This window comes from Heterodontus francisci, chromosome 9 (assembly GCF_036365525.1).
Source record: "Heterodontus francisci isolate sHetFra1 chromosome 9, sHetFra1.hap1, whole genome shotgun sequence".
Classification (NCBI taxonomy): Eukaryota; Metazoa; Chordata; class Chondrichthyes; order Heterodontiformes; family Heterodontidae; genus Heterodontus; species Heterodontus francisci.
The window spans coordinates 6,439,178-6,466,371 of NC_090379.1; the positions used below are offsets into that span (position 1 = coordinate 6,439,178).

Here is a 27,194-nt window from a genome sequence, read left to right on the forward strand (position 1 = left end):
TTTTATTGTGGAGAGGGAAGGGGAGAAAAAGACTGGTGTATTTCTAAAATAACGATAATGGTTTGTATTGTAGTATCACCCCCACACCTCTCGGCGAAGGCAAGAGTACCACCACGATCGGCTTGGCACAGGCCATTGGCGCTCACCTGGACATTAATGTTTTTGCTTGTGTTCGGCAGCCATCTCAGGGCCCAACCTTTGGGATTAAAGGTAACCTCCATCGTAATCTCCAACCTCCATTTCATTTATGACTGGCTCTTAAATTTGAATCTACTGAGTATCCATCAGATTATTCCAAGCACAGTGCATGTTGGGCTTGTAAATTGCATTATTATTGATTTGTGTAATCAGAAACACCTCTGGATCCCTGCCCTAGACATTCCAAAGCAAGAGAACTGTAAACTCACTCAAGTCTTGCACTCATCCTTTGAGCTACTTCCGATTACGCCTCTGTGAAACGCTTTGGAATGTTTTTCTACAGGAAAGGCTCAATAGAAATGCAAGTTGTTACTGATTGGGGCAATCTGTGAACAGTCATTTTGTGTAGAATCCCTTTTGCATGACATGACTTTTCACTCCAGCATTGTTTCAACAGGGAGAGTTCTGTACAGCATGGGTTAGCAAACTGAGGTCCAGCTAAACCCTAGACAATTCATGAGGGGGGTCCCAAAGGGTCTGCGAGATCATAGGAACAGGAATAGCCATTCAGCCATTTGAGCCTGTTCCTCCGTTCAACTATATCATGGTTGTCTCTATATCTTACAAGGATAAGGGTCGGTCATTTAAAACTGAGATGAGGAGAAATTTCTTCACTCGGAGGGTGGAATTCTCTACCCCAGAGAGCTGTAGATACTCAGTCATTATATGAAAGCTAGATCGATGCTAAGGGAATCGGCAGATATGAGTGTAGGTTGGGAAAGTGGTGTTGAGATAGACCAGTTGTGATCGTATTGAATGGCCAAGCAGGCTCGAGGGGCTGTGTGGCCTACTCGTGCTCCTATTTCTTGTGTTCTTATATATACAAGTCCTTTCCTTTTTAATATAATATTCTCAGGGCTACAAAACCAATGGAAGTGCCTCTAGTTCCATGTGCAGTGACTCCAATCTGTCTGTTGCTATGTTCCAGGTGGAGCAGCAGGGGGTGGATATTCCCAGGTTATCCCGATGGAAGAGGTAATGTATCACTGTGGTAGGATGCTGATTCAGAGCTTGCCTTGTCTTGTACTCGCTCAGGCATCCTACCTAGAACTGACAATTTCACGATTCAAGTTTGTTTTGTAAATTACTATAATATTTACAGTAAATGAAAGGCTTTTGACTTTTCTAAAACGTTTTTCGTATTTTTGACATTTGTGTCTGTCTCTGTATAGATGTAACTCCTTTCTTTTTTCTTTTCACACACATTTCACACACCAACAGATAGTAATGAGTTAAACTGGTTGCAGGACTTGTCCCAATGATGCTCTGAGTAACCCCTGAGAGAGTTGCTCTTTCCCACCCGCCTTTCATCTTTTTGGTTGGGTGGGGGTGGGTGGGCGTGTGTCGAGCATCTCGTGTAGCCAGTGAGAGGTAGCAGCTTAATCACAAGCCTGTAACTGCTGCCAATCTTGACCCTCTGTAAACCCCTTCTCTATTTTCCCCCGTATGGAGTCACCCGGCATTCTCCATCCTCACCATTGAAATCTCTCCCCAAGTATTGTCTCCTTATGATCAGTCTCCGTTTTCCTCCTACTTCAAGTTGTGTCCTTTTTTTAACCTTCCCCCGCCCCCATTTGCCATTCAGCTTTTTAACCAGTGATGCGCTCTGAAACGCTTCTGATCGAGGGCCGCTGGATAAATCCAATTGCTGCCTCCCAGCAGCTGTGCAACTGAGAACAGGAACACTGTTGGAAGGTTGAGGGAAGGGAGGAGTGCATACCCTGTCTCAGGCATGCTTCCAATTTTTCTTCCTGGCAAAGCTCTCTGATGGTGCCCTTGTTCTTGCAGTTCAATCTTCATCTGACGGGCGACATCCACGCCATCACTGCCGCCAACAATCTGGTTGCCGCCGCCATTGACGCTCGTATGTTCCATGAAGCCACGCAATCTGACAAGGTATCATCTTCAAAGAATCTGTCTACCAGCAGTAGGGTAATAAATAAATACGGCCTGATGATCTCACTTTCTTTTGTTGCAGGCTCTATATGATCGTCTGGTGCCTTCCAATAAAGGAGTTAGGTCATTCAGCAAGATTCAACTAAAGAGATTGCAGGTGCGAGTCCAGTATAGGAACAGGAGTAAGCTATTTAGCCCCTCAGGCCTGTACTTCTATTCAATGAGATCGTGGCTGATCTGTGACCTAACTCCACATACCCACATTTGCCCCGTATCCCTTAATACCTGAGGTTAACAAAAATCTATCAATCTCAGATTTAAAATTAAACTTGCATTAATTTCCAAACTTCTGCCACCTTTTTATGTATAGAGTGTTTCCTAATTTTACTCCTGAAAGGTCTGGCTCTGTCTTTTAGGTTATGTCGCCCAGTCCTAGACTCCCAACCAGTGGATCTTCTATCTCAGCTACACCTTCTTACAGTATCCCCATATCCCTTGACTACCTTAGTGTCTAAAAATCTATCAATCTCTGACTTGAATATATTCAATGACTGTCCACAGCTCTCTGGGGTAGAGAATACCAGAGGTTTTGAAGAAATGTCTTCTCATCTCAGTCCATTCAGACAAGGTACTGCCATGCATGGCCTTCTGGTCATGGGCAGTAGCCCCTCAGTTAACAGTGCCTTCGCAATGATTCACCACCTGCCTGGCTTAGCTGGTTTTCTATGAATTATGCTTCCTAATCTGCAATTTCTCTTCTCTTCAGAAACTTGGAATTAACAAAACTGACCCCACTTCCTTAACTGATGAAGAAATAAATCGCTTTGTGAGGCTGGACATTGAACCTGATACTATCACGTGGCAAAGAGGTATCAATCCACTTTGAATCTGCTGTGCATTACAGTGCAACCCTATCGATACGGTTCACGGTAGTGTATATGATGGCTATGTAATAGTTTTCTCTCTCCCTGAGGCACTATCACCACTACACAACCCTTCTTTATCTGCATTCATGTTCACCCATGGTCCATGCTGACATCGCTATTGCACCACAGGACTTCTGACTTTAACTCTGGAGTTCTTCCTATTATCCCTATTTCCTACTTCCCATTTACTATTGGGTTTTTGTGGATCCTAATTTTTTTTTTTTACATAGCTAGCCCTTGGAAATAGAGCCTTTCCTGTATCCATTCAAACGCGTATTTTGGCTACCGCTCTTGACCCAATCCCATCACTTCTATTTTTTTTACAGGGGAAAGGGCAGTGGAGTAGGACTAGGTAAGTTGCCTTTGCAGAGATCCAGCATGGACTCAACAGGTCGAATGTCCTCCTTCCGTGCTGTAATTATTCTGTGATTCTATGCCTAGGCTCTAAGCTCTGGAATTCTCTCCCTAAACCTCTCCACCTCTTACCTCTCTCTCTTTTAAGATGCTCCTTAAAACCTATCTCTTTCACCAAGCTCTTAGCCATATGTCCTAATGTCTCCTTACGTGGCTCGGTATCAGATTTTTCTTTATAATGCTTCTGTGAAGCACCTTGGGTCTGAAACTAGTGTCTTAAACTTCAGTAAAGGCAATTACAAAGTTATGAAGACAGAGTTGGCTACAGTGGACTGGAAGAATGGGTTAAAAGGTAACATAAAAGCAAAATACTGCAGATGCTGTAAATCTGAAATAGAAACAAGAAATGCTGGAAATACTCAGCAGGTCTGGCACCATCTGTGGAGAGAGAAGCAGAGTTAGCGTTTCAGGACCTGAAACGTTAACTCTGCTTCTCTCTCAACAGATGTTGCCAGACCTGCTGAGTATTTCCAGCATTTCTTGTTTCTATATTAAAAGTAAATATGATAGAGAAGCAGTGACAGACATTTAAGGTGATGTTTCATAACTCCCAACAATGATATATATCATTGAGAAAGAAAGACTCTAAGAAGGATGCACTATCTGTGACTAACTAAGGAAATTAAGGATGGTATCAAATTGAAAGAAAAGGCATACAATGCTGTGGAGACTAGTGATAAGCTAGAAGCTTGGGAAAATTTTGAAAAACCAGCAAAGGATGACTTGGGGGAAAAAAAGGGAGAAATTAGAAAAGGAGATTGGACTGGGAAGCAATCTAAAATCGGACAGTAAAAGCTTCTTCAAATGTATAAAAAGGAAGAGAGTAGCTAAAGTAAATATTGGTCCCTTAGCGGATGAGACTGGGCAATTAATAATGGGAAACAAGGAAATGACAGTGAATTTGAACAAGTATTTTATATCTGTCTTCGCTTAGTGCCTGACCGAGGGATCGGGCATCGGGAATTGGTGGGGCGGTGGGGGGCCACTGAGGGCCACCCCCACGAGACCCGTTCTGCTCTCGCCTACTTTAAGCCTGGTTCCAGTGCCACTCCTCGGTGTCTGGTTGCCGATTGGCCAGCAGCTCTGCAAGGCAGGAACTTTCAGTGACGGGGTCCTTAATCCTATGGAAGGCCCGCCGTTGTCCAGTTAAGTGCTCGATTGGCACTAAATTCGGTGGGCTTCCTCTAGAAGAGGGGACACGGGGAACTCGCTGTCGATTTCCCCCGAAGACAAGACCTCTGCTGCGATCATACAATTCCCCCCACCCTCCCTTGGTGTCCTCCTCACAACTTGCTTTCCTACCTATCTTTGTATCACCTGCAAATTTGACTCCAATACACTCAGTCCCTTTGTTCAAGTCATTAATATAGATCGTAAATAGTTGAGGCCCCAGCACTGATCCATGTGGCACTCCACTAGTTACAGCTTGCCAACCTGAAAATGACCCATTTATCCTGACTCTCTGTTTCCTGTTAATTAGCAAGCAACCTAGTTGTTATCAAACCCCTACCGAAAAGCTTAAAAGGAATAAGACTACCCGGCATCAACCTAGACACTGGAACAGCTCTGTGGGTGTACCTACACCACATGGACTGCATCTGTTCAAGGCAATTAGGGATAAGCAACAAATGCTGGCCTAGCCAGTCACACCCACATCCCATGAAACAAATAATAAAAAAAAGGAAATACAGCAGGTCTGCCTGGCAGCATCTGTGGAGAGAGACAGAGCTAACGTCTTAGGTCAATAACCTTTTGTCAGAACTGTCATTCACCTTGTTAGTGTCTCTCATACATATTTTATGTTTTAAAGTGATGGATACGAACGACAGGTTCCTGAGGAAGATAACGATTGGCCAGTCCAGCACTGAGAAGGGATACACCAGAACAGTAAGCCTTTCATTTTCTTTCCTCTTTCTCCTCACCCTGCGCCCACAGTCTGAAAGGAGACTGAACTATTCCTTGGGTCGGGAGCCTTGCCCCGAACCAGAGGGCACCCAAATTATCTGGTTGAGTTATGGCTGGAGCATTTCGGGAAGGTGAAGTGTCCCAACATACATCAAATCAACAGCACAGGTCTATGCTGGTGTTTATGCTCCACCCGAGCTTTCTCCCACCCAACTTTATCTCATATCATCTATTCCTTTCTCTTCCACGAGTTTATCTAGCTTCCGCTTAAATGCATCTTTGCTTCACCTCAACTACTCCTTGTGGTATCAAGTTCCACATTCTCTCCACTGTTCAGTAAAGAAGTTCCTCCTGAATTCCCTATTGGATTTATTGGTGACTATCTTGTATTTTATGGTTCTGGACTCTCCCACAAGTGGGAACATTTTCTCTACATCTTACGCGATCAAAACCTTCATAATTTTAAACCCCTCAGTCCTCTCTTTTCTAGAGAAAAGAGCCCCAGCCTGTTCAACCTTTTCCTGCTGAGTATAATCTGTCAGTTTCATGGGTAAAAGTGACAGAGTGAGAGGGAGAACCTGTGCAAGTTGCCTCCACCATGAAGAACTGCATCTCCCAAATTTCCAAGTTGATGGGGGTTTGCAGAGTTGCCTGTGATATCGTTTAGGAGAGTAAGCGAGATCATTGGAACTTCCAGTAGGTGTAATTTGTCTCTAGTTTGAAAGAAGAATCATAAACAATTAGCAACAAACAAAATAGCAGTGCTTTTGCACATTGGTGGATTTTTGTTTGTGTTTGGGGAGAGTGACTTAATGCACAGCTTTCCCCCATTACACTGCATCTCAGGGGCTGGTCTCCAGTGTGCCGGGTTCTGCTATGCAAAGATATCCCAGGCATGAATATGTGATTACAGGGACAGGCAGTCTCAGTCTAGTTTGGTAGGTCCACAGTGGTGTAAGTACCCTGAGCATCAGGTCACTTGCACCTAAGTGGAAATGAAAGAAGAAGCCATACATGTCTGATAGCAGCTACAAATCTCAGCACCATTCATCACAGTCCGCAAAGCAATTCCTGCGTGGCTGAGAGTCTCAGCCTTACACCTTAGTTATTATTTATCATCAGATTTGGAATTAACTAGTAATTGCATCTGGTCACTCACTAGGAATACTTGCATGAATGTGTCCTTCCTTCCCTGCTGCCTGTTCCCTGTAATGTCGCAATATAGAGTGGCTGCAATCAGAATCTTGCATGTGGACAATAGTTCATCTCTACCTCGCACCTTTTAAAGATCTAGTTTGAATACAGAGAGTGATATTGTTAGCGCACACTTTCACAAAGTACATGGAACTGTCCTATGCTTTTCCAAGGATGGAGTTAAGACATGTTGGGATAGTGAATGGGAAACTTTACTCTGTATCTGGCCTGTACTGTACCTCCCCTGCAAGTGTTTGATGGAGACAGTGTAGAGATAGCTTCACTCTGTAACCTGTGCTGTGCCTTCCCTGGGAGTGTTTGGGGACAGTGTAGAGGGAGCTTTACTCTGTATCTAAGCCATGCTGTTCCTGCCCTGGGAGTATGATCTTGGCACGAATAAGAGAGAATTTGTTTGAAAATAAAAATCTGCTCCAAGAATCGAGATGTGCAGGTTTATTGTGATAATGTTCATTGTGGTTTTTTTTGTCTTGACTGTGGAGCTTGTGTGTAATGAAAAACCTGAGTTATTTGAATGCAATGGATTGGGTAAGTCAGGAGGATTGAAGAATGGCTGCTCATCATGTTGATCTTTTTAGGCGCAGTTTGACATCACAGTGGCAAGTGAGATAATGGCGGTGCTGGCTCTGACCGATAGTTTGAAGGACATGAGAGCCCGGCTGGGGAAGATGGTGGTTGCTTCCAGTAGGAAAGGAGAGCCGGTCACCACAGACGATTTGGTAAGTCAGGTCTTTATGCCAGTGATCGAATCAGAAACTGGTCACCTTCGTGCAAGAACCTCTCACCATTTCATGGAAACATAGAAAATAAGAGCAGGAGTAGGCCATTCGCCCCTTCGAGTCTGCTCCGCCATTCATCATGATCATGGCTGATCATCCAACTCCATAGCCTGTTCTGGCTTTTGCCCCATACCCTTTGATCCCTTTAAACCCAAGAGCTATATTTAACTCCTTTTTGAAAACATACAATGTTTTGGCCTTAACTGCTTTCTGTGGTAGCGAATTTCACAGGCTCACCACGATCTGGGTGATGAAACCTCTCCTTATCTCAGTCGTTAAAGGTTTACCCCGTATCCTTAGGCTGTGACCCCTGGTTCTGGACTCCCCACCATTGGGAACATCCTTCCTGCATCTACCCTGTCAAGTGCTGTTAGAATTTTATAGGTTTCTATGAGATCCCCCCTCACTCTTCTGAATTCCAGCGAATTTAATCCTAACCGACTCAATCTCTCCTCATACGTCAGTCCCGCCATCCCAGGAATCAGTCTGGTAAACCTTCGCTGCACTCCCTCTATAGCAAGAACTTCCTTCCTCCGATAAGGAGACCAAAACTGCACATAATATTCCAGGTGTGGCCTCACCAAGGCCCTGTATAATTGCAGCAAGACATCCCTGCTCCTGTACTCGAATCCTCTCGCTATGAAGGCCAACATACCATTTGCCTTTTTTTACTGCTTGTTGCACCTGCATGCTTATCTTCAGCGACTGGTGTACGAGAACACCCAGGTTTCGCTGCATATTCTCCTCTTTCAGTTTATAGCCATTCAGATAATCTGCCTTCCTGTTTTTGCTACCAAAGTGGATAACCTCACATTTATCCACATTATACTGCATCTGCCATGCATTAGCCCACTCATTCAACTTGTCCAAATCACCCTGAAGCCTCTCTGCATCCTCCTCACAACTCACCCTCCCACCCAGTTTTGTGTCATCTGCAAATTTGGAGATATTACATTTAGTCCCCTCATCTAAATCATTAATGTATATTGTGAATAACTGGGGTCCCAGCACCGATCCCTGCAGTACCCCACTAGTCACTGCCTGCCATTTGGAAAATGACCCATTTATCCCTTTTGTTTTTTTTGTATACTCTTTTGTTTCCTGTCTACCAATCAATTTTTTATCCATCGCAATAGACTACCCCCATTTAATTTTACATGCAAATCTCTTATGTGGGACTTTAGTTTAGTTTAGAGATACAGCACTGAAACAGGCCCTTCAGCCCACCAAGTCATTGCCGACCATCAACCACCCATTTATACTAATGCTACACTAATCCCATATACCTACCACATCCCCACCTGTCCCTATATTTCCCTACCACCTACCTATACTAGGGGAAATTGCTAATGGCCAATTTACCTATCAACCTGCAAGTCTTTGGCATGTGGGAGGAAACCGGAGCACCCGGCGAAAACCCACGCAGACACAGGGGGAACTTGCAAACTCCACACAGGCAGTACCCAGAATTGAACCCGGGTCACTGGAGCTGTGAGGCTGCGGTGCTAACCACAGTGCCGCCTTCTGAAATCCAAATAAATCACATCCATTGGCTCCCCCTCATCAATTCTATTAGTTACAACCTCGAAGAATTCTAGTAGATTTGTCAAGTCTGATTTCCCTTTTGTAAATCCATGCTGACTCTGCCCGATTCTACCACTGTTCTCTAAGTGCTCTGCTATAAAATCTTTGATAATGGACTCTAGAATTTTCCCCACTACTGACGTCAGGCTGACTGGTCTATAATTCCCTGCTTTCTCTCTACCTCCTTTTTTAAATAGTGGGGTTACATTAGCGACCCTCCAATCTGTAGGAACTGTTCCAGAATCTATAGATGACCACCAATGCATCCACTATTTCTAGGGCCACTTCCTTAAGTACTCTGGGATGCATGCCATCAGGCCCTGGGGATTTATCGGCCTTCAATCCCATCAATTTCCCCAACACCATTTCTGTACTAACACTGATTTCATTCAGTTCCTCTCTCTCAGTAAGCCCTGTGTTCCCTGACACTTCTGGTATGATATTTCTGTCCTCCTTTGTGAAGACAGAACCAAAGTATGCATTTAGTTGGTCAGCCATTTCTTTATTCCCCATAATAAATTCCCCTGCTTCTGACTATACGGGACCTACATTTGTCTTCACCAATCTTTTTCTCTTCACATACCTATAGAAACTTTTACAGTCAGTTTTTATGTTCTCTGCAAGCTTGCTCTCGTACTCTATTTTCCCCTTCTTAATCAATCCCTTGGTCCTCCTTTGCTGAATTCTAAACTGCTCCCAATCCTCAGGTCTGTTGATTTTCCTGGCAAATTTATACGCCTGTTCCTTGGATCAAATGCTATCTCTGATTTCCCTTGTAAGCCAAGGTTTGGCTACCTTTCCCGTTTTACATTTGCGCCAGACAGGGATAAACAATTGTTGCAGTTCATCCATGCGCTCTTTAAATGTTTGTCATTGCCTATCCACCATCATCCTTTTAATTAACGTTTCCCAATCCGTCATGGCCAACTCGCATCTCATACCTTCGTTGTTTCCTTTATTAAGATTCAGGACCCTTGTCTCAGAATCAACTACATCACTCTCCGTCTTGATGAAGAATTCTATCATATTATGGTCACTCGTCCCCAAGGAGTCTCGCACCACTAGACTATCAATTATTTCACATGCGACAAATTACGTTGAAGCAGAGTAACTGCCATTTTATACACAGCAGGCAGTACATGATCAATTAATCTGTTTTTTGTTAGTTGAGGAAGGAATGTTGACCAGGACACTGGAAGAAGTTCCTGCTCCTGAAGCATTGTCATAGGATCTTTAATGTCCACCAGACACGAGACCTTGGATTAACCTCCCATACAAAGGCCAGTACCTTGACTAAAGTATCAGTCTCGCAGCCGCTGTGGCAGGAGAGTCTTGCAGCCTTTGCCCACTCCAGACAGGAGACTCGTGGCCCCTACACTGAGGGAGGAGCACACCCTTGCAAAAGGTGGAAGAGAAATCGGGGGAGAGGCAGGGATCCAACAGTTGCTGCTGATTCATCCACCAAATGGGCTGCAAGAGCTCAAAGCAGGTCACTCATCTGATTTTTCCAGGAAAAGGCTTGTAGTTTTGGTAGGTGGAGAAATGAACGGTATTTGTGGAGGGAGCCCTCTGTGCTTTTGGAAGAGGTTGAAGAGGAGGCATTGCTGCTTAGTTTTGTGAATCATGTGGGGAAAGGGAAAGATAATAGATGGATTCTAGATGGAAGGTGCTTGATGGGCTGAATGTGCCATTAAAAGGCCAAACATTGTCTGTTCCCCAACTCTCCCTAAAATTATTAGTACACTCGTTCTCCTATAACGCCCTCCTGAAGAAACTCGAATTCTGCGCCTGTTAATTGTCACTCCAGAGTCATTCATTGTGTGGAGCACTTTGAGAGAGATGATACCACATTATATCAATTCTGGTCTGTGTGCCTGGCAGCCTATTTGAAGGATGCGGAGGGATTGCGGTGTCCTAGTTTGATCTTGGGTTTGCTCATCAACTGCAGTCGATAGGGTGGGTATTTAAGCTAACATACGAATTAGGATTTGGAGTGGGCCACTCGGCCCCTCGAGCCTGCTCTGCCATTCAATAAGATCATGGCTGAACTGATTGTAACCTCAACACCACATTCCCGCCTACTCCCCATCACCTTTCACCCCCTTGCTTATCAAGAATCTATCTATCTCTGCCTTAAAAATGTTCGAAGACTCTGCTTCCACTGCCTTTTGAGGAAGAGAATTCCAAAGACTCACAACCCTCAGAAAAAATTTCTCTTCATCTCTTGTCGTAAATGGGCGACCCTTTATTTTTAAATAGTGTCCCCTAGTTCTAGATTCTCCCACAAGAGGAAACATCCTTTCCACATCCACCCTATCAAGAGCCCTCAGAATCTTATATGTTTCAATCAAATCGCCTCTTACTCTTCTAAATTGCAGCGGTTACAAGTGTAGGCTGACCAACCTTTCCTTATAAAACAACCTGCCCATTCCAGGTATTAGTCTAGTAAACCTTCTCTGAACTGCTTCCAACGCATTTACATCCTTCCTTAAATAGGGGCGGCACAGTGGCGCAGTGGTTAGCACCGCAGCCTCACAGCTCCAGCGACCCGGGTTCAATTCTGGGTACTGCCTGTGTGGAGTTTGCAAGTTCTCCCTGTGTCTGCGTGAGTTTCCTCTGGGTGCTCCGGTTTCCTCCCACATGCCAAAGACTTGCAGGCTGATGGGTAAATTGGCCATTATAAATTGCCCCGAGTATAGGTAGGTGGTAGGGAAATATAGGGAAGGTGGGGATGTGGTAGGAATATGGAATTAGTGTAGGATTAGTATAAATGGGTGGTTGATGGTCCGCACAGACTCGGTGGGCCGAGGGGCCTGTTTCAGTGCTGTATCTCTAAACTAAACATAAACTAAACTAAGGAGAACAATATTGTACGCAGTACTCCAGATGTGGTCTCACCAATGCCCTGTATAGCTGAAGCAAAACCTCCCTACTTTTGTTATTCCTCTCGCAATAAATGATAGCATTCTATTAGCTTTCCTAATTACTTACTTATAGCTGCATACTAACCTCTTGCGGTTCATGCACTAGGACATCCAATCCCTCTGCATCTCAGAGCTCTGCAATCTGTCTCACCATTTAGATAATATGCTTGCAATTAAACTTGTTCTGTAATAGCAGAACTGATGTCTTATTGCCACTGCATCTCAATAGTCTGATTTGATTTTTGCATCTGCAGCTTTTTAGCCTGAGAGAGAGGAAAAGAGACTGTCAAAATCAATTACCTTTGACAAAATGTAATTTTGGGGGCGATGTTCTTATTTATGACGTTTCTGCAGGCTCGGGAACACTGTGTTCAGAAAGTGAAACATAATTGAAAGCAAATGCATTCTGTGTATAATTTTTTTTAACACAATTCTCTGATACAATTGGTAAATTGTTCTATTTTTTTGAAGAGTTGAAACTTAATTACAAAGCAGCAGCTAACCCCTGTACAATGACGTTGCTAAATAACTGCTTATGGACAGGTGTCTAGTGTATCTGTCTGAATATGTGAGCCTGTATATGTACAGATTGTGAAATGGGATCACTGCCCCATTCTCACCACTGTGGCCTACAATGTGTTTTTTCATGGAAACTCACAGCACAAAAGGAGGCCATTCGGCCCATCTTGTCTGTGCTGGTTCTTTGAAAGAGTCCCACAACTCTGCTTTTCTTTTATCGAAACCTTGTAAAAATGTCCTTAGTGCTCCGAGTTCATCATTTTGCACAGGCATCAGGGGACCGATGGATAAGAGCTGGGCTGTGATGTCACTGGCAAAGGAATAGCCACTTTGTGTTACTATTCATGGTTCACACATGAAGAACAGACCATGAGGTGAGGTGCATCACAGCATGAGTGTACCAATAGGAGATAAGAGGAGGAAATAGGTTTCTCCACACTGAAGCTGGATTTAAGAGACAAATAGGTGTGTTTAGTAACAGGAGGAGGCCATTCATCTCCTTGAGCCTGTTCCACCTCTGTTAATCAAAGCTGGTCGCCACGGGTGACGGTTCCATAGGAATGACAGGAGGTATCATGCTTGTCCTCGTTCCTGTAACCCAAGATCCCATTCCTGACAAGACATTGATCCAGTGAATGGACTGGGATAAAAACAAAGACTGCTGGAAATACTCAGCAGGTCTGGCAGCATCTGTGGAGAGAGAAGCAGAGTTAACGTTTCAGATCTGTGACCTTTCATCAGAACTGGCAAAGGTTAGAAAAGAATTAGGTTTTAAGTGAATGAAGGGGAAGGGGGGTGGGGTGGAGTGGAGAACAATGGGGAAGGTGTTTGATATGGCAGAGGGCATGAGAGATTAAATAACAAAGTTGTCCTGGGGCAAAGGCAAAGAGTGTGTTAATGTTTATGAAAGACAAGGCATTAGTCCAGAGAGAGTGTTAATAGCAGAATAATGAGCAGCTCTGACTACATGAAAAGCAGGCACATGGTTAAAATAAAATATTTCGCCCACCAGGACGATTTGAGGGCTCTCCGCTTCTTCCTTGAACAGAGACCCAACCAGTCCCCATCCACCACCACCCTCCTGACTGAACTTGTTCTCACATTGAACTTCTCCTTCAACTCCTCTCATTTCCTTCAAGTAAAAGGTGTTGATATGGGTACCCGCATCGGTCCTAGTTATGCCAGTCTTTTTGTGGGATATGTCGAACATTCCTTGTTCCAGTCCTACTTAGGCCCCCTCCCCCAACTCTTTTTCCAGTACATTGATGACTGTGTCGATGCCATTTTGCTCCCACCCCGAACTGGAAAACTTTATCAACTTTGCTTCCAATTTCCAACCTTCTCTCATCTTTTGGTCCACCTCTGACATTTCCCTTCCCTTCCTCGACTTCCCTGTCTCCATCTCTGGAGATAGGCCGTCCACTAATATTCATTATAAGCCCACTGACTCCCACAGCTACCTCGACTATACTACTTCACACCCTGCCTCCTGTAAGGACTCCATTCCATTTTCCAGTTTTCCGTCTCCGACACATCTGCTCTGATGATGCAACCTTCCACAACAGCATTTCTGATATGTCTTCCTTTTTCCTCAATTGGGGATTGCCAACCCACTGCTGTGGTTGACAGGGCCTTCAACCGTGTCTGGCCCATTTCCCGCACTTCTACCCTCACCCTTTCCCCTCCCTCCGAGAACCACGACAGGGTTCCCCTTGTCCTCACTTTCCATCCCACCAGCCTCCACATCCAGAGGATCATCCTCCACCATTTCCGCCACCTCCAGTGTGATGCCAGCACCAAACTTCCTCTCCCCTTTCCTGTCAGCATTCTGAAGAGATCGTTCCCTCAGTGACACCCTGGACCACTCCTCATTACCCCCGACACCTCGTCCCCTTCCCACAGCACCTTCCCATGCAATCGCAGTAGGTGTAATACCTGCCCTTTTACCTCCTCTCCTCACTATCCCAGGCCCCAAACACTCCTTTCAGGTGAAGCAGTGATTTACTTGTACTTCTTTCAATGCCGTATACTGTATTTGCTGCTCACGATGCAGCCTCCTCTACACTGGGGAGACCAAACGCAGATTGAGTGACTGCTTTGCGGAACACCTCCACTCAGTCCAAAAGCATGATCCCAAGCTTCTGGTTGCTTGCCATTTCAACACTCCCCCCTGTTCTCATGTCAATATTTCTGTCTTTTGGCCTGCTCCAGTGTTCCAGTGAACATCAACGCAAGCTCGAGGAGCAGTACCTGATCTTTTGATTAGGCACTCTACAGCCTTGCAGACTGAACATTAAGTTCAATAACTTCAGAGCATCACTGGCCTTTTTTTAATATTTTATTTTTTAACTACGTGCCTGCTTTTCATGTAGTCAGAGCTGTTCATTATTCCACTATTAACAGTCTCATTGGACTAATGCTTTGTCTTTCACCACAAGAATTAACACTCTTTGCCTTTGTCCCAGGACTACTTAGTTATTTAATCTCTCCTACCCTCTGCCATATCAAACACCTTCCCCTTTGTTCTCCCCCCAACCCCCCCAACCCCTCCCCTTCACTTGCTTAAAAACTAATTCTTTTCTAACCTTTGCAGTTCTGATGAAAGGTCACAGACCTGAAACGTTAACTTTGCTTCTCTCTCCACAGATGCTGCCTGACCTGCTGGGTATTCCCAGCATTTTTGTTTTTATTTCAAATTTCCAGCATCTGCAGTATTTTGCTTTTACATTTGTTGGGAGCTCATTCCATGTAACCACTACTCTAATCTCTGCACTCGCAATCCAAGTTAAATAGCCAGCTTGTGTTTACATCATCTGTGACTCCAGTTGTTGTCAACTGTCAGTAGTTCCATACAGCTGCAGGAGTTGGAGGCTGTATCACAATAAAATGTTTAAAAAAAAGTTCTGATATAGGGTCACAGACCTGAAACGTTAACTGTTTTTCCCTGCACAGATGCTGCCTGACCTGAGTATTTCTAGCATTTTCTGTTTTTATTATAATACAAAGTAAATCTGTTTCTAAGTAATAGTGAAAGTTAGTGTTACGGACAGGTGGGAAATGGTGTGCGGGGCTTCCATTTTTCAGCTATCAACTGATTACAGCTAGTATTTTAAATATAGTGTTTTAGTCCGAGTGTTTAAGAGCCAAATAAACACAAAAATAAAAAGAAAAATAACTATTTATTAAAACTATACCTGAAAATGTTCACAACCTCACCCACTTGCGCATTCATGCACTCAAGAAAAGATAGAGTAGACGGTAGCATGCCGTTAGAGTTCAATTGTTGTAAAGGGAGTTCATTTTGAAACCTTCTGGATTTTCCAGGAGGAATTTTTTTTAACAGCATTGCAGAGCTGAATGTTCCTTGTCTTAGAATTATGACCTGTCACAGATTGCTTTAGTTAAACACAGTCCAAGTTGGTGGTTCAATTCCTCAGATGAGAAGTTTTCAAAGTCACCTTGTAATCTCTCTGCCTCGGTAGTTTAAAGATGGTGCTGGCAGGGCTTGTGCTTTGGTGGATCAATCTCTCAGTTTCTCTGGCTAGATTGGTCTTCTGTCTCTTTCTCTCTCTCTCTCTCTCTCTCTCTCTCTCCTAGAGCTACTTCTTTTACGGTAAAACCTATCAGGTTTAGGTTTTAGTCACGTGACTGAAGATACTCTCCCCTGGGGTGTTCATGCAATGTCCCAGGATGTGGAGTAAAGCCTGGCTACCTGATCCAAACCCAACTACGTGTGTCCGGTTCGGTTCGCGTCAGGTCTGTATTCTGCATCCAGCATTCGGGGTCGAGTCGGGCATTAAAAAAAATTAAAGGACTCTGGCCTGGTTTGGGTTGGCTGTTGTCGAGTCAGGCCCAGGTCGGGTTTTAATTTTGTACGCGAACCAGCATTAATGTGGGGATCATCGCTACATAATGCGGCCTGAATGTGGTCCATTTTGATAAATAGGTGTTATTTCACACATATTATGTTGGCTTTGGAGTCAGTCTGTTTTCAAAAGCCTCTGGTAGCCCAGTTTTTGATAATAGGAGTCGTTAGCATGAAATGGACTGTTTTACATTTCAACGTGCCTCCTCCTCCAGACATTTATAATGGTCCCATCGTCAACAGACAAATGTGTTGATTGGCAAGATTGAAAAGTATAAATAATTTCATACGGGCAGCCGTTTTACCATCACAGTTATAGTTCACCAGTACTTTCTGTTTTGTTATTTGATAAATTGTTTTAGTCTACCTCCAATTGTGTGCAAGTGATCTGGTGGTGAGTTGTGGGATTCAGCAGTTCTGTATTTGGTGTCAGTCGATCCACGATCAATTGGTACAGAAGACTCGTTTAAAATGTGCATATCATTTAATCATGTTTTTACGTGTGTTTGTGAATCAGTGTATTTCTCAAATGATTGATATTTTATGAATTATGATGTGTTGCTGTACTCAGTAGCAGGTTTTTTTGTATAATAGTGGCCCCTCCCTCCATGTTGCCAGGTAGCAAAGTGTCTATTTTCTTGTAGCTTAGTTCAACAGTGTACTTATATTTCATAATTCTTCCAGTTCATTTCATATTTCATCACTGTTCCCTCCGTGAGCGAGACATTAGTTCCCACTTTCCGAGTTGTAGATCTGGCCCATGCTGATGACGATCCTAATCAATTGTTTTTCTCTCTAGGGTATCAGTGGAGCTCTAGCTGTGCTGATGAAGGATGCCATTAAACCCAACCTCATGCAGACATTGGAGGTTTGTGCTGTTTCATTAACATCCACGAGCATATTTGTTTTGTTAAATCTGCTAATTTTGCATTTGTGGGGAGGGGATGAGGGCAACATTATTAAAATTCCAAGTAATGTGTGACTTCTTCTGTTTTGAGTGTAGCTGCTTCTAATATGAACTGGATAGAAAAGGCAAATTTTACCATCAATCAATATGGAATAATCCTTTTAATGATTGTTTGTTGAGGATGTGGGCTAGCGACACCATATTTACTAATAAAAAAGAGAAAGCATTTTTCATGATATCAGGACGTTCCAAACTGCTTTACAGCTAATGATGTACTTCTGAAAAATAGTTACTGTTGTAGGAAACACGGCAGCCAATTTACACACAGCAAGCTCCCACAGTTATGTGAATGACCAGATGAGGGATAAATATTCGCCAGGGCACCAGAGAGAACTCTCTGCCCTTTTTCAAAATAGTGGCCGTAGGATCTTTTGCTTCCACCTGAGAGGGCAGACAGGGCTTTGGTTTAACATCTCCACTGAAAGATGGCACCTCTGTCATTGCAGTACTCCCTCAGGACCGCACTGGGAGAGTCAGCCTAGATTAGTGCTCAAGTGGGACTTGAAATTACGACATTCTGACTCTGGTGTGAGTGCTACCCACTGATCCACAGCTGGCACCATGAGCACAAAGTAACACAGGGCTACTAATACATGATGTCGGGGTAGTGGGATAGGTAGATTAGAACAGAAGGAATAGGAGCAGGAGTAGGCTATTCAACCCCTCAAGTCTGCTCTGCCGTTTGATAAGATCATGGCTGATCTGATTGTGGCCTCTTTTATACTCCATCCCCCTTGCAATAAACGCCAACATTCCATTTGCTTTCCTGATTACTTACTATACCTGCATGCTAACCTTTTGTGGTTCATGTACAAGGACACCCAGATCCCTCTGCACTGCAGCATTCTGCAGTCTCTCTCCATTTAAATAATATTCTGCTTTTCTATACTTCCTGCCAAAATGGACAACCTCACATTTTCCCACATTATAATCCATCTGCCAAATTTTTGCCCAGTCACTTCACCTATTTATATCCCTTTGCAGACTTTTTGTATCCTCCTCACAATTTGCTTTCCTACCTATCTTCGTATCATCAGCAAATTGGATTGTGAATAGTTGAGGCCCCAGCATGGATTCATGTGGCACTCTACTAGTTACAGTTTGCCATATTGAAAATGGCCCATTTATCCCAACTGTCTCTCTTCCTGTCCCTCCTTTCCATATGTTGAAATTTCAGTTCATTGCTCTGTATCACTATTTGAAAGATGAGAGTAGTTTGCTAACTAGTTTTACAAATGCACAAGTCCAGTAAAGTCTTTCAGGATTTCACAACAGTGTTTGTTGTTGATGTTGTTGGTGATCTGGATTTCTGGGTTAGTTACAGAAGGAACCCTTCACCTCCTGGGCGACGTGTTGTCAAACTTCAGAAACAGGCCATTCAGCCCACTGCTCATTTCTTTAGGAGAAATAGTTAGTTGATCAAGGCTCTCCCAGACATGGAAATCTGTGTTTTCAGTCCAGGTGCTGACCTGATTTATTTGTGTTGTTCACAGGGGACCCCAGTGTTTGTCCATGCTGGACCTTTCGCCAATATCGCGCATGGAAATTCCTCCATCCTAGCCGACAAAATAGCATTGAAACTAGTTGGGCCCGGTGGTTTTGTAGGTGAGTAATGGGATAATTCTTGCTTGAGCATTTTTATTCTTTATAAATCAATTTGAAACTTGTCTTGTTGAGTGATCCTAGACTTTGCAAAACCAATCACATTTTCCACAAGAGTTCTCCTGGTATTAAAACAAGAAATGCTGGAAATACTCAGCAGGTCTGGCAGCATCTGGCGAGAGAAGCAGAGTTAACGTTTCAGGTCAGTGACCCTTCATCAGAACATGACCTGAAACGTTAACTCTGCTTCTCTCTCCATAGATGCTGCCAGACCTGCTGAGTATTTCCAGCATTTCTTGTTTTTATTTCAGATTTCCAGCATCTGCGGTATTTTGTGTTTATTATCCTGAGTTTCTGCCGCTAGAGGCCCTCCATGAGCTTTGGAAACACAGGAACATGAAGGAACCAGTCAGCCCCTTGAACCTGTTCGCCATTCAATTAGATCATGACTGATCTGTATTTTAACTACCATCAACCTGCCTTGGCTCCATAAACCCCTTAACTATCAAAAATCTCATCAATCTCAGTTTTGAAATTTTCAATTGATTCCCAGTCTCAACAGCTTTTTGGGGGAGACGGGAGCATAAAATTACAAAGGAACATTGATAGTTTTGTCCGTGCACTCAATCTGTCAGAAGGATTTCAACGCGGTTCTGAGTATTTTGTAAATGGTGAAAAGTTAGGAGCAGTGGAGGCCCAATGAGATTTAGGAGCCCAATTACACTGATCACCAAAATGCAGTAATCAGTATGCAAAATAATTAAAGCTCATGGAATGTTAGCCTTTCTGACTCGAGGGATAGAATATAAAGCAGATGAAGTCATGCTACACAAAGCCCTAGTTAGACCATTTCTGTGCACCACACCTTAGGATATATTGACCTTGGAAGAGGTGCAGCGCAAATTTAAAAAAAAAAAATTTTTTTTTAAACTTTCAATCACAAGATGTGGGTGATGCTGACAAGGCCAACATTTACTACGCATCCCTATACAACTGAGTGTCTTGCTAGGCCATTGCAGAGGGCAGTTAAGAGTCAACCACATCGCTGTGGGTTGGAGTCACATGTAGGCCAGACCCGGTAAGGACGGCAGATTTCCTTCCCTAAAGGGCATTCGTGAACCAAGTTTTTATAACAATCTGGTAGTTTCGTGATCACCATAATTCCAGATTTATTTAATTAACTGAATTTAGATTCTTCAGCTGCCGTGGTGAGATTTGAACTCGTGTCTCTGTGTCATTAGTCCAAGACTTTGGATTATTAGTCCAGTAACATAACCGCAAAGCTACTGTACCAGTATACTCCAGAATATTACCAGCGCTCTAAGAGTTAGATTATGGGGAGAGATTTCATAAATTAGACTTGTATTCCCTGGAATATAGAATGTTAAGGGTAGATTGATTGAGGTTTTAGGATTTTGAAGGTTATTGATAGCGTAGATAGAGAGATATTAGTCCCGTCCATGTAGCGGAGCCTGGTCTCCAATCATCTTGGCCATCCCTGTCATGGGACAATGATCTTGCTTCGCTCAGAACATGTGGTAGTCGTCGGTGTGTAACGGACACCCCATGTTAAAAGATCCCATGCACAGGCATCTTCCACCCCCTCAAAATGAAGCTTGGGACCTGGAATATCAGGATTGGATATTTCAGTCACCTAAGGATCACTCTGGAGTGGAAGAAAGTCATCCTCGTTCCTGAGGGACTGCCTAAGCAGAAGAGGAGAAGATGATAGAGAGAAACTTGTCCTGCTGGTAAGGGAGTTTAAGACAAGGAGACATAACCTTGCAACCAGAGCCAAGCCATTCAGTAGAAAAATTAGGAAACATGACTTCAGACAAAGGGCAGTGGCAGTGAGGCTCTCTCTCCCACAAAAAGCAATGGATACCAACTCAATTAATAATTTTAAATCTGAGATCGATGGTTTCTTGCCAGACAAAGGTATAACCGGGAGCAGGACAGTGTGAGGCTCGGGGTCTTCACTTACCTTCATGGAGCGGAGAGGGGCTGGACCTGCATGGGAGCACCTAGAACTGTGAGCGGATAAATACAGGGTGAGGCTCAGGGCCTTCATTTACCTACAGGGAGCAGTGAGGGGCCGGACCTGCATGGGAACAGCTAAATAGCGGGAGCGGATAAATACAGGGTGAGGCTCAGGGCCTTCATTTACCTACAGGGAGCAGTGAGGGGCCGGACCTAAACAGCTTTGGGAGTCGGCACGCACTGACTGACTTTGCAAAAAATTCAAACAGTGACATCACAGGAAAGCTGTAAGTTGATTGGTTGGTGAGTAACTGCTGTTAGGAAGTATCATTAAATAGCTAGGTTAGAGCACTGCTGTTAGGGTGCATGTGTTAATTGTGTTAATAGCTGGAAACTAGAAAAACGTAAAATTAAAATTTACATAGCTACCTTATAATTAATTAAGACAGACAAGCAGAAGGGAAGTAAGAAGCTGGTAAGTCTACTTTTCTGTTCTATTTTAAACAGTAAGGGTTATTGTATTGCCAAGGTTTAAATTAGTGTAGTAGGTACTGGTAAGGAGAAGCATTAATTAAAAAGTGAATTAAGTAAATAATTAATTAGTTATTTAAAACACAATCAGGCTGACAGGGCAGGTGATGTGCAGCTGCAGTATGTGGGAGCTCGTGGACATCAGTGTGATTCACAGCAGCCACATCTGCAGTTAATGTCTACAGCTCGAGGAGCTGCCTTTGCCTTTGCTCCATGACCTTTTGGTCAGCTGTGTGGCCTTGTCCAATCTACACATTCTCCTTTGTTATCTCTTGCCCCACCCCCGCCTCACTTGCTATAACCTTTTACATTTCTGATATTTGTCAGTTCCGAAGAAGGGTCACTGACCCGAAACGTTAACTCTGCTTCTCTTTCCACAGATGCTGCCAGACCTGCTGAGTGGTTCCAGCATTTCTTGTTTTTATTACAGCTCGAGGAGCTTCGGCTCAGAGTTGATGAGCTGGAAGCTGAGCTACAGACACTGTGATGCATCAGGGAGAGGGAAAGTTACCTGGACACTTTGTTCCAGAAGGCAGTCACGCCCCTTAGGATAGGGTCTTCTGATTTGATGAGTGGTCAGGGACAGGAGGATGTGACTGTGAGTAAGGCAGGTAAGGGGATCGAGAAGGCAGAAGTGGAGGAGGATCAGTCTTTGTAATTGTCTAACAGATCTGAGGTTCTTTCAGCTTGGTTGAGAGAGCTACAGGCTGAGCAAACTGACCCCAGCACCATGGTACAAGAAACTGTTCAAGGGTGTGGAGTAAATAGGAATGTAGTGGTAGTAGGGGACAGTACAGTCAGGGGGATAGGCACTGTTTTCTGCAGCCAAGAGCGAGAGTCCAGAAGGCTATGTTGCTTGCCCAGTGCTAGGGTTTGGAACATTGTCTGAGAGCTGGAGAGGAACTTGTAGTGAGAGGGGCAGGATCCAGTTGTCATGGTCCACATGGGTACCAATAACATAGCTAGGACTAGGAAAGAGGTTCTGCATGCAGAGTATGAGCAGCTAGGGAGTTAAGTTAAAAAGCAGAGCCTCAAAAGTAATGATCTCTGAATTATTACCTGAGGTGTGAGAAAATTGGAGTAGGCTAAATAAGATTAGAGAGTTAATGTGTTGCTCAAAGATTCATGCGGGAGAAGTGGGTTTCGATTCATGGGGCACTAGCACCGGTACTGGGGAAAGTGGGAGCTGTATCGTTGGGACACCCTTCACCCGAACTGTGCTGGGACCTGTGTTCTGGCAAGTCGTATAATTAAGGTAGTAGAGAGGGCTTTAAACTAAATAGTGGGGGCGAGGGATCAATGGAGAGAAGATGTGATAAATTGAAGAGAGAGGACAAGGCAAGAGAGCAAGGCAGCAATAAGGGAAATAATAATCAGCATGGCAGGAAGGGACAGAATGAAGAGTGTGCAAGCAGCTAAGGCTAGAAGTTGCGTAAATAGTAAAAGGACAGAACTAAAGGCTCTGTATTTGAATGCACATAGCATTCATAACAAAATAAATGAATTGATAGCTCAAATAGAAATAAATATGTATGATGTGATAGCCATTGCAGATATATGGCTGCAAGATGACAAAGGCTAGGATACATGGCATTTCGGAAGACAGGAAGTTAGGAAAAGTTGGGGGTTAGCTCTGTTAATTAAGGATGACCGTACAATGGAGAGAAGTGACCTTCGTTCTAAAAATCAAGATGCAGAATTAGATAAGAAATAGTAAAGGTAGGAAGTCACTTGTGGGAGTAGTTTATAGGCCCCCTAACAGTAACCACACTGTAGGACAGGATATACAGGAAAAAATAATGGGGGCTTGTGAGAAAGATATGGCGATAATCAAGGGTCACTTTATTCTACAGATAGATTGGACAAATCAGATTGGCGAAGGTAGCCTGGAAGATGAGTTCATGGAGTGTTTTTGGGACAGTTTCTTAGAGCAGCACGTTCCAGAGCCAACCAGAGAGCAGGCCACTCTAGATTTGGTAATGTGTGAGACAGGATTAATTAATAACCTCATAGTAAAGGCGCCTCTAGGTAGCAGTGATCACAACATGATTAAATTTTGCATTCAGTTTGAGGGTGAAAAGAGTGGATCTAAGACTAGTGTTTTAAATTTAAATAAGGGTTTGAAGACCGAGCTGGCTAAAGTAAACTGGGAAATTAGATTAGGGGATAGGTCAGTAGAGATGCTTTGGCAGACATTTAAGGGGATATTTCATAACACTCAGCAAAGATACATTCCAGTGAGAAAGAAAGACTCTAGGGAAAGAACGCACCATCCATGGCTAACTAGGGAAGTTAAAAGTAATATCAGATTGAAAGAAAAAGTATACAATTCAGCTAAGAGTAGTGGCAGGTCAGAAGATTGGACAGAATATAAAAAAACAGCAAAGAATGACTAAAAGATTAATGAGAGAGAAATTAGAGTATGAGAGAAAGTAAGCTAGAAATATAAAACAGATGGTAAGCGTTTCTACAGGTATTTAAAAATGAGAAGAGAAAGAGTCTGGGGAGTTAATAATAGAAAAGAAGGAACTGGCGAAGGAATTGAACAAATTTTTTGCATCTGTCTGCACTGTAGAGGATACAAAATAAGATCCCAGAAATAATTGTGATTCAAGAGTTGAAAGAGAGGGAGGAACTTACAACAATTACCATCACTAGGGAAAGGATACTGAGAAAATTATTAGAACTAAAAGCTGACAAGTCCCCCCGGACTTCATCCTAGGGTCTTAAAAGAAGCGGCTACTGAGATAGTAGGTTTTAAATTTCCAACATTCCCTAGATTCTGGAAAGGTCCCATCAGATTGGAAAATAGCAAATGTAACTCCACTGTTGGTAATGTGAGGTAATGCATTTTGGAAGATCTAACGCAGGTGGGAAGTATACAGTAAATGGCAGAACCCTTGGGAGTATTGATGGGCAGAGAGATCTGGGCGTACGGGTCCACAGGTCACTGAAAGTGGCAACGCAGGTGGATAAGGTAGTCAAGAAGGCATACGGCATGCTTGCCTTCATCGGTCAGGGCAGAGAGCATAAAAATTGGCAAGTCATGCTGCAGCTGTACAGAACTTTAGTTAGGCCACACTTAGAATATTGCGTGCAATTTAGGTCGCCACACTACCAGAAGGACGTGGAGGCTTTGGAGAGGGTATAGAAGAGGTTTACCAGGATGTTGCCTGGTCTGGAGAGCATTAGCTATGAGGAGAGGTTGGATAAACTCGGATTGTTTTCACTGGAACGACAGAGGTCGTGATAGAGGTTTACAAAGTTATAAGCGGCATGGACAGAGTGGATAGTCAGAAGCTTTTTCCCAGGGTGGAAGAGTCAGTTACTAGGGGACATAGGTTTAAGGTGAGAGGGGCAAAGTTTAGAGGGGATGTGCGAGGCAAGTTCTTTACACAGAGGGCGGTGAGTGCCTGGAACTTGCTGCCGGGGGAGGTGGTGGAAGCAGGTACGATAATGACGTTTAAGAGGCATCTTGACAAATACATGAATAAGATGGGAACAGAGGGATACGGACCGCGGAAGTGCAGAAAGTTTTAGTTTAGGCAGTCTTCAAGATCGGCGCAGGCTTGGAGGGCCAAATGGCCTGTTCCTGTGCTGTACTGTTCTTTGTTCAAGAAAGGAGGAAGACAGAAAGCAGGAAACAACCAGTTAGCTTAACATTTGTCATAGGAAAAATACTAGAACCTATTATTAAGGAGGTCATAGCAGGTCATTTAGAAAATCTCAACACAATCAGGCAGCGTCAACATGGTTTTGTGAAGGGGAAATCGTATTTGACTAATTTATTAGAACTCTTTGAGGAAGTAACAAGCAATGTGGATGAAGGGGAACCTGTAGACGTGGTGTACTTGGCTTTCCAGAAGGCATTTGACAAAGTGCCACATCAAAGGTTACAAAACAAAATAAGAGCCCATGGTATAGGGAGAGTAACATATTAGCATGGATAGAGGATTGGTTAGCTAACAGGAAAGAGAGTAGGCATAAATGGGTCGTTTTCAGGTTGGCAAGCTTTAACTATTTGAGTGCCACAGGGATCAGTGCTGGGGCCTCAACTATTTACAATCTATATCAGTGACTTGGATGAAGGATCAAAATGTATGGTTGCTAAATTTGTAGATGACACAAAGATAGGTGGGAGGGTAAGTTGTGAAGCGAATATAAGGAGTCTGCAAAAGGATATAGATAGGTTAAGTGAGCAAAGATTTGGCAGATGGAGTATAAAGTGGGAAAGTGTGAACTTGTCCACCTTGGCCGAAGAAATAGAAACGCAACATATTATTTAAATGGGGAGAGATTGCAGAACTCTGGGGTGTAGAGGGATCTCTGGGGTGTAGAGGGATCTGGGTTTCGTAGTACACAAAACACAAAAACTTCGTATGCAAGTACAGCAAGTGATTAAGAAGGCAAATACAATGTTGTTTATTGCAAGGGGAATGGAATATAAAGGTAGAGATGTTTTGTTAGAATCGTACAGGGCATTGGTGAGACCACATCTGGAGTATGGTGTACAGATTTGGGCTCCTTATTTCAGAAAGGATATAATTGCATTGGAAGCAATTCAGAGAAGCTTCACTCAACTGATTCCTGGGATGCGAGGGTTATCTTGAGGAAAGGTTAGATAGGTTGAGTCTGTATTCATTGGAGTTTAGAAGGATGAGAGGTGATCTTATTGAAACATATAAGATCCTGAGGGGACTTGACAGGGTGGATGTTGAAAGGACGTTTCCCCTTGTGGGAGAGACTAAAACTAGGGAGCACAGTGTAAAAATAAATAATGAGAAAAAAACATTTCTCTTGAGGGTTGAGAGTCTGTGGGACTCACTTCCCTGGAGAGCGGCGGAGGCAGGGTCATTGAATGTTTTTAAGACGAGGTAGACAGATTCTTGACAAACAAGGAAATCAAAGGTTATGGGGGTAGATAGGAGAGTGGAGTTGAGTCCACAAACAGATCAGGCATGATCTTATTGAATGGCGGAGCAGGCTCGAGGGGCCGAACGGCCTACTCCTGCTCCTAGTTCCTACGTTTGTATGATGGGATATGGAACCAAGGCAGGTGTGGAGTATAAACACTGGCACGGACCAGTTGGGCCAAATGGCTTGTTTCTGTGCTGTAAAATTCTATCTAAGTAGCTAATCTCATGAGGGGGGCAGGAGTTGGTCCTGTACTTTGCCCCTCTGTAGCCCTGGGTTAGAGAAGGGTAAACCAGCCATGTCTGTTTTTTTAGTATTAGAATTAGAACATTACAGCGCAGTACAGGCCCTTCAGCCCTCGATGTTGCGCCGACCTGTGAAACCATCTGACCTACACTATTCCATTTTCATACATATGTCTATCCAATGACCACTTAAATGCCCTTAAAGTTGGCGAGTCTACTACTGTTGCAGGCAGGGCGTTCCACGCCCCTACTACTCTCTGAGTAAAGAAACTACCTCTAACATCTGTCCTATATCTATCACCCCTCAACTTAAAGCTATGTGCCCTCGTGTTTGCCATCACCATCCGAGGAAAAAGACTCTCACTATCCATCCTATCTAACCCTCTGATTATCTTATATGTCTCTATTAAGTCACCTCTCCTCCTCCTCCTCTCCAACGAAAACAACCTCAAGTCCCTCAGCCGTTCCTCGTAAGACCTTCCCTCCATACCAGGCAACATCCTAGTAAATCTCCTCTGCACCCTTTCCAAAGCTTCCACATCCTTCCGATAATGCGGTGACCAGAACTGCACGCAATACTCCAGGTGCGGCCTCACCAGAGTTTTGTACAGCTGCAGCATGACCTCGTGGCTCCGAAACTCGATCCCCCTACTAATAAAAGCTAACACACCATATGCCTTCTTAACAGCCCTATTAACCTGGGTAGCAACTTTCAGGGATTTATGTACCTGGA

At 43.7% G+C, this 27,194-nt stretch overlaps 1 protein-coding gene across 4 annotated transcripts in view; it reads left to right on the forward strand.

Moving 5' to 3' along the window:
- mthfd1b (methylenetetrahydrofolate dehydrogenase (NADP+ dependent) 1b) overlaps positions 1 to 27,194 on the forward strand; it is a 103,780-nt gene that overhangs the window by 52,763 nt on the left and 23,823 nt on the right. For all 4 annotated transcript variants that reach the window (XM_068038489.1, XM_068038490.1, XM_068038491.1 and 1 more), the window contains exons 12-20: positions 74 to 210; positions 1,127 to 1,173; positions 1,987 to 2,094; positions 2,177 to 2,251; positions 2,861 to 2,963; positions 5,245 to 5,321; positions 7,130 to 7,270; positions 17,022 to 17,090; positions 18,683 to 18,794. In XM_068038489.1, coding sequence (XP_067894590.1) covers positions 74 to 210; positions 1,127 to 1,173; positions 1,987 to 2,094; positions 2,177 to 2,251; positions 2,861 to 2,963; positions 5,245 to 5,321; positions 7,130 to 7,270; positions 17,022 to 17,090; positions 18,683 to 18,794 — 869 coding nt within the window. The remainder of the gene's footprint in view (positions 1 to 73; positions 211 to 1,126; positions 1,174 to 1,986; positions 2,095 to 2,176; positions 2,252 to 2,860; positions 2,964 to 5,244; positions 5,322 to 7,129; positions 7,271 to 17,021; positions 17,091 to 18,682; positions 18,795 to 27,194) is intronic.